Genomic DNA, 7,963 nt, shown 5'->3' with positions numbered 1-7,963 from the left:
ACTGTGGCCAATCTCAGAGTTGTTCTACTTAGGGGGCAAGGGTGCTGGGGTATTTCATTCATTGTTATACCATTCATTGTTTACCAGGACTATCTCCACAGGGGATTCAAATTGCCAGCTACCTGTGACTCTCTGGGCACTCAGGAGAGCAAACTCCAGCAGCTTGAGGGCAGTTCCCCAACAAAACCATGTGTGTACTGATTGCTGGGTGGAAATGAACAGGGAATCTGAGGTGATGGGGCAGAGCATGGAGGCATCTGTTACATTCTGTGGTGGATTGAATTATGTACCCAATTTAGACATGTTCTTGGTCTTGATCAGGTTTCCTGTGATAGCAAACCCATTGTAAGTAGGATGTCTTGAAGATGTTATTTTTAGTTAAGATGTGGCCCAACCAAAGGAGGCTGGGTCTCAATTTGGATTATGAGACTCCTTTGTAAGCAGAAGGAATTCAGACAGAGAAAACTATGGGGAGGAACTGGAAGCTGGAAGTTAACGGAACATGGAAAAGAAAGGACATTGCAGTGTGATGCAAAGCAGTTTTCCTTTTTTTTACAAGCCAAGAAATCCCAAGGATCACCAGCAGCCAGCACCAGAATGTTACAGACTTTGGGGAGAAAAGCTCACCTTGCTGATGCCTCAGTTTTGGCCTTCTAGCCTCAAAACTGTTAACCAATAAATTTCCATTGTTCAAGCAACTCATTGTGTGGTGTTTGTCACACAGCAACCTGGAAATCTAAGACACTATGGAAGGAAACATGCAACAAACCTGAATCAGGTGATCTGAGTTTGAATTTGAGTGATTAGCCACATGACTTTAGTCATAGCATGCACTCTGAGGCTTAGTTTCCTTGTCTCAAAAATTGGGAAACCTACCACAGGAAGGTTGCTTTAAGGATTAAATGAGATACTGTATCCAAAGTATTTAGCACAGTTGCAAAGTAGAGAAAGGATCCTTAGCAGAGGGAAAAGCCTGTGTGAAGCATAGAGTCTTAAAGTGTTAAATGTTTGGGAAGCAGGATGCCTGGAGGGCAGGGCACATGTGCAGCAGGAACAGGAATGGGAACGGGAGTGGGGATGGGGTCCTATGGGGATACTCAGGAATCTTTTGGGAGGTCAGAGGAAAGATACCTAAGCTGAAGTCTCAGGTGGAAGAGGACTGCTGGTCAATATGCTGGATTGAACTGATAGGGGAACTATTTTGCCCCACTTCAAACTTTCAGAGATGTAGGAAAAATAAAATAGGGTGTAATATGAAGATAAACTCAAAGCACGAAAGGTGTAGTGGATTAAAGACGGCCTCAAATTCTTTGCTACTCCTCCCGTGGAGAGGTGGAGACTGAATTTCCTCCCCTTGAGTCTGGATTGACCTTAGCAACCCATTTGATCAATGCAATGTGCAGGAACTGATGCTCTGGGATTTCCAAGGCTGGGTCGTAAGAAGCCTGGAAGCTTTGGCCTGAGTCTCTCTGAACACTCACTCCTGGAGCCCTGAGCCACCATGTAAGAAGTTCAATCGCTCTGTTGGAGAGTCCGTGTGAAGAGGCCCTGAGAGCACATGGGAAATGAGAGATGGGTTAAAATTTGAAAATCCATCAATATAATATACCATATTCACAGAAAAAAGGAGCAAAACAATATGGTCACTTCAACAGATGCTAGAATCATCTAACAAAATACAAAATCCATGCATGATAAATACTTTCAGCGATGTAGGAACAGAGGAGAATGTCCTAAATCTGATAAAGGGCATCTATAGAAAAACCTATAGCTTACATCACAGTGGTGAAAAGTGGAATTATTTCTCCCCATGATTAGGAAGAAAACAAGGATATCTATTCCTACTATTGCAATTCTAACTTATACTGGAAATGAAGCCAATTCAGCAAGGCAAGAAAAAGAAAGACAAGGCACATAGAATGGAAATGAGGATGTAAAACAATTTTTTTTTCCACAGACAACATGACTGTATATGGAGAAAATCCTTAGAATTCTACAAAATTGCCACTAGAACTAATGAGTGAGTTTAGCAAGATCTCAGGCTACAAGGTCATCATTACACAGCAGTCAACTGAATTTTTGTAAGTTAGCAACAATTGAAAACAGACATTAAATTAAAAGTACAGTGTCTTTTACAATAGCATAAGTAGCTCAGGATATACTTAGAGATAAATTTAATAAAATATGTGGAAAACCTGTAAACTGTAACCTATACAACAGTGTTGAGAGAAATGCAAGGAGACCAGAATAAACAGAGAGATAAACCATGCTTATTGGTTGGCAGATTCACATTGTTAGAACATTAATCCTTTTAAAAATTGATCTAAATATAAGGTTCAACACAGTCACAATGTCAGCAGGATATATTTTTATATGAATTGACAAGCTGATCTTAATATTTATATGGAAATACCTAGAACCAAGAATATCCAAAACTATTTTGAAAAAGAACAACATTTGATTTCAAGACTTACTGTCAATCTTTGTAATCAAGACTGTATGGTATTGGTGAAAGGATAGATATTCCAATAAATGGAACAGAATAGGGAGTCCAGAAAGAGACCCACACGTATATGGTCATTTGATTTTTAACAAAGGTGATTCAATAGGTTTTTTTTTCCTTCAAAAATAGAGCTAGGACAGTTGGATATCCATATAGGAAAACAGTGACCCAATTCTCAATCATTAATTCAAAATGGGTCATAGATGTAATAAGAACTGCTAAATCTATAATACTTCTAGAAGAAAACAAAAGGGGTATCTTTGAAACTGTGGGTAAGGACAGAGACAAGGAATGAGACAAAGGATTCTTGGATGGGACACTAAGGTACACACCATAAAACATGGATAAATTTCATCAAAATTATCACTCTCTGCTCTTCAAAAGACAGCATTAAGAAAATGAAAAGGCAAAGCATAGAATGGGAGATAAGATTTTCATACTAGATATGTATGACAAAGGACTTTCCAGAATATATAAAGAACAATACATAAAGAACTCTCACAACTCAATAAGGCAAACCAGCTTAAAAATGGGCAATTCATTTGAACAGCCATTTCAGAAGAGAAGATTCAAGAATGGCTAATCAGCATAAGAAAATTGGTGTGACATCACTCATCAAGGAAATGCAAATTAAAACAAAATGGGATACCACTACACATCCATTAGAATGTTGGATTCTTACACTGTTGGTGGGAATGTAAAATTGTACAACCACTGTGGACAGCATTTAGTTTTTTATAAAGTTAAACATACACTTTTCCATATAATCGATCAATCTAATTCCTAGGTGTTTACCCAAGACAAATGAAAACATATGGTCCTTCTTACAAAGACTTGTACAGCAATAGTTATAACAACTTTATTCACTAAAGCCAAAAATTGGAAACCCAAATGTCAACAAAGTAATGATACAAATACATTGTGGTTAGCTGTACAATGTGATCCTACTTATCACTATAAAGGAATGAATTAATGAAACATGGAACAATAGACTGAATCTAAAAACCATTATTTTGAGCCAAGGAAGTCAGCATGGAAGAGCATATACTATATAACTACATTTACATGAAACTAGAAAAACACATTTAACCTATAGTGAGCAAAAGCATATTGATGGTGGCCTGGGGTCTGGGGTTTGATAGAGGATTGACTAGGAAGGGACTCAGGGGAACTTTTTGAGATTATGGACATTATTCCATAACAATTGAGTGACAGTTAAGTGGATATATACATTTGTCCAAACTCATTAAACTGCACTTCAAATGTGTGCATTTTATTGTATGTAACTTTGCCTCATTATAAATGATTACAATTATTTAACTCTGAGTAGCGGTGTTCTTCCCTAGGTATCTTCACAGCTTTATAACACATGACTTTTTGTTTCTTCTGCAGAGGAGTATTTGCTGTAGAGGTGTTAACATTTTTATTTACAAAACGTGTTATAAAATAAAATTAGGCAACATTAGCCTGTACTTACTGGACCAAAAATGAAAATCCTCAAAAGATACTTCATTTTAAATTAGAAATAACAAATAGTTTTCAGAGATATGACACATCATGTTTTGCTACCAGCCTTGTCATAGTTTTGATTCTTAAACCCTTGACTCTTTCCTTTTTCTCCTTTTCAAGAAAACTAATGTATGTTTGCGCATCCATTTCCTATTGCTGCAAACAAATTACTGCAAATTTAGCAGCTTCAAACAACAACTGTTTATTCCCTCACGGTTTCCGTAGGTCAGAAGTCTGGACACAGTGTAACTGGCTCCTCTGCTCAGGGCCTCACAAGGTTGAAATCAAGGTGTCGGCCGAGGCTGTGTCCTCATCTGGAGATGGGATCCTCTTCTAAGCTCATTCAGGCCCCTGTCCTGTCCTATCCTGCCTTCTGCTGGCTCTCAGCCTGGAGTCGCTGTCAGCTCCCAGAAGCCACTTCAGGTCCAGCCATGTGGCCCCCTCAGAACATGGCAGCTCACGTCCTCAAAGCCGTACCAGTCCGCTATGACTGTGTCTTACAGGACATAATGTGATCACGGGAGTGACGATCCCATCATATTCACAGGTCCTGCTCATTCTCAAGAAGAGGGGATTATAAGAATCAGTAAGCCAAAGGGTGAGAATTAGGGGACCAGCTTACAGTTCTCCTCACTATAGTTTGCTTTTTCTGTTTTCACTGTCCCGAAGTTGTACTGAGATTGATGTATTTTTCACTGGATTTGACTTCTTTCTCTCCCCCTGTCCTGTGTATGTAAGATAAAATACAAATTTTTGTCTCAACTGAAAGCAAGATGGATGAGCCCTGCGGTTGGTTAATATGGGAAAATGAAATATGAGCTTTGCTTGGTCACCACATAATGGGATAAGAAGTTTAAAATTTGCCACTTCTTACCTAGTTCTACCATCAAAGTCACTCTGCTCTGATTTGAGATAGGAAATAGTGTTTGATACTGTTTGGGATATTATAGAAATATTTCATTATTTTTATAATGAAAGAATTGCTGAAGTCCGATAACTGCCAACACAGACACACGTGACACACACAGCATACACAGAACAATGCTATATATTGATTATAGAAACATATATGCAATAAAGTTCACTTAGGTCTTTAATGGTCTATTTTAAAACAATAGGCCTGAAGCAAATATGATAAAACATTCACATTTGCTAATTCTGGGTAGGGGAGTATGTGGGTACCATATTATTCTTTTCTCATACCTTAAACAAGGGTAAATAGATCACTATGATGTAAGTGTGCTGATACATTTCTCTTTTTTAAAATCTTTAAAACTTTTCCTATTACATCCTTAGGAACAGTGGCCACAAGTAGATATTCATGAGAAAACGAAGATTCATGCCTTGCAGAGGTGCTTAAGTTTGAGAGAGTTCCTGAACCTACTAATTGGTCCCTCAGTGCTCTGCCATTACTTGGATTTCTAGTTCCATCTTAGCCAGCATATAGGATCTCGCTGGGGCAGAGTAACTGGAAGGTGAAGTCATGCTGGAAGGAAGGCTTTTGTACCTGAAGGAAATCTTACACGTTAGATGACAATAGGCTTCCATTAAAAGCCTCTCCCCCTTACCTTGTGGAGGGGTGGGGCTCATTCACCATTATAGGAATTTGGGTAATGTACGATGCAGTAGAAAGAGACTCTCTCCTGACTCACAATCCCAGTCCTTGTCCAACATGGGGTTCCCTAAAGTCTGTTTTCAAGAGTACTAACTCGATGGAAAGCTCATAGAAGTTGAAACAAAAACAGAACAACAAAATAAAACCTCCAAAGATAGTCTAGTATATTTAGGAAATATTAGGTTAAGCAAATATAAATAGATTTCTTTATCTCATCCAAGGAGGAATAGGTAGGCTTGCTTTCCAATTTTGTGCTTCACAAATGTATTTGCTGGCAAAAATCTTTCTTTCTAAGAATATCTTCTCACTACTTTGAGAAACATGCTCTGACAAGATTATCTCTGATTTTTAAAGATTATCTTTTGAGCAGCCACACAGAGCAAGCTGATATTTCTAAAAGTCATGCTGATAGCTAGAGGCAAGATCTGTTACCAACCAATTCATGTTTCTGAAAGGCTGCTCTGTTATCCCCCAATTCCTGGCTAACTGTTTCTGGATGCGGAAATAGAAAAGAAGTGCCTCCCATTTCTTTCTTCTCCTCTCTTTCCCTTATTTCTTGAAATAATTAGAGGTAGATTATATAACCTTGGCCTTCCCATGAGTATACTGCTGGAGATATTAAAGCATGCATGTGAAGTGTTACTTGAGCCCAGCAATACAATGCTAAGCACTGCCAGTGTAATTGATCAGTCACAACCAAATTGTGGAAATGTTGGTGGGAAAAACAGGATCCAACTCTTCCACTGAGGCTGGGAAATGGGCTTGGTTAGGTAGAAGAGAGAAAAGCTAAAGCATCTGCTTGATATTTATATGTTTCCATGAGAATAAGGAGCTATTAAGTAAGTCCTGTAATGAAGTATTACACATTTCGGTGACAATAGGAGCTACTAAAGAGAGAAAGGTTTGGATATATAAGGTGGTCTGCTGGTTTGGATGTGTTATGTCCCCCAAAACGCCATGTTCTTTGAAGCAATCTTGTGGGGGCAGATGTATTAGTGTTGATTAGATTGGGATTCTTTGATTGAGCATTTCCATGGAGATGTGACTCAATCAACTGTGAGTGACAAGTTTGATTGGATAATTTCTATGGAGGTGTTACCATGCCTATTCAGGGTGGGTATTAATTGGATCACTGGAATCCTATACCAGAGTTCACAGATAGGAGGTGTTACCATGCCCATACAGGGTGGGTATTAATTGGATCACTGGAATCCTATACCAGAGTTCACAGATGAGAGTGACATTTTGGAGAAGTGCTGCAGCCTAGAGAGGAACGTCCTGGGAGAAAGCCATTTTGCAACCAGAACTCCGGAGCAGACACCAGCCACGTGCCTTCCCAGCTAACAGGTTTTCTGCAGGTTTTCTGCATGCCACTGGCTAACCTCCAGGGAAGGTACCCGATTGTTGACCTTGGACACTTTATGGTCTTTAGATTGTAACTCTGTAACCAAATAAACCCCCTTTATAAAAGCCAATCCATTTCTGGTATTTTGCTTAACAGCAGCATTAGCAAACCAGAACAGGTGGGATCAAATTGTACAGAGCTTTCAAATGCCCAGATGAAGAGTTTATTCTTGGCCTTCTTTTCACTGGGGGACAACTGAAGGTTCTGAGCTGGGGAGCAGGCTTTCTCAATTTCAGCATTATTAACATTCTGGGCCTGTTTTAGTTTCCTAGCTGCTAAAACAAATACCAAACAATGGGTTTGCTTAAACAATGGGGATTTATTGGTTCACTGTTTTGAAGTTAGGAAAAGTCCAGAGTTGAGGCTTCAGCAAGGCCACGCTTTCTTCCTCAAGACTATGGCATTCTGGGGCGGGCTGCCAGCAATCCTTGGTCCTTGGCTTTTCTGTCACATGGCAACACACATGGTGGCCTCTCCTGGCTTCTCTCTCCCTCTGACTTTCGCTCTTCCTGTGTGAAACTCCAGTAATCTGGATTAAAGCCCAACCTTTTTCAGCGATGCCACACCTTAACTGGAGTAACATCTTGAAGGGATCTTATTTACAATGGGTCCATATCCACCAGAATGTGGACCCAGACCGAGAACATGTGCAAAGTGGGCTACACAATTCAACACACCACAGGGCCACATAATTTTTTTGCTGTGGAGGATGTTTAGCAACATCCCTGGCCTCTGCACACTAAATTCCAGGGGCATCATCCCTTTCCCAAGTTGTGACAACCAAAATACCTCTAGATATTGCCAAATGTCCCCTGGGGAACAAAACTGTCATTGGTTGAAAACTACTATGCTAGCAAATGATGAAATAATTTGCATTTAAGAAGGGCTTTCCAACTATGGTTGTATAGAACAAGCAGGAGGACAGGAGCCT

General features: G+C 39.6%; 1 protein-coding gene across 1 annotated transcript in view; it reads left to right on the top strand.

Moving 5' to 3' along the window:
• The first annotated feature begins 7,656 nt into the window (after window positions 1–7,656).
• RASEF (RAS and EF-hand domain containing) overlaps window positions 7,657–7,963 on the top strand; it is a 37,655-nt gene continuing 37,348 nt past the window's right edge. The window contains exon 1 of the mRNA XM_037850738.1: window positions 7,657–7,686. Within this exon, the coding sequence (XP_037706666.1) occupies window positions 7,657–7,686 (30 nt within the window). The remainder of the gene's footprint in view (window positions 7,687–7,963) is intronic.

This window comes from Choloepus didactylus, chromosome 10 (genome assembly GCF_015220235.1).
Source record: "Choloepus didactylus isolate mChoDid1 chromosome 10, mChoDid1.pri, whole genome shotgun sequence".
In the NCBI taxonomy this organism is placed as follows: domain Eukaryota; kingdom Metazoa; phylum Chordata; class Mammalia; order Pilosa; family Megalonychidae; genus Choloepus; species Choloepus didactylus.
Note: the sequence above shows the minus strand (reverse complement) of the source record. Positions and strands in the feature narration are given on the sequence as shown.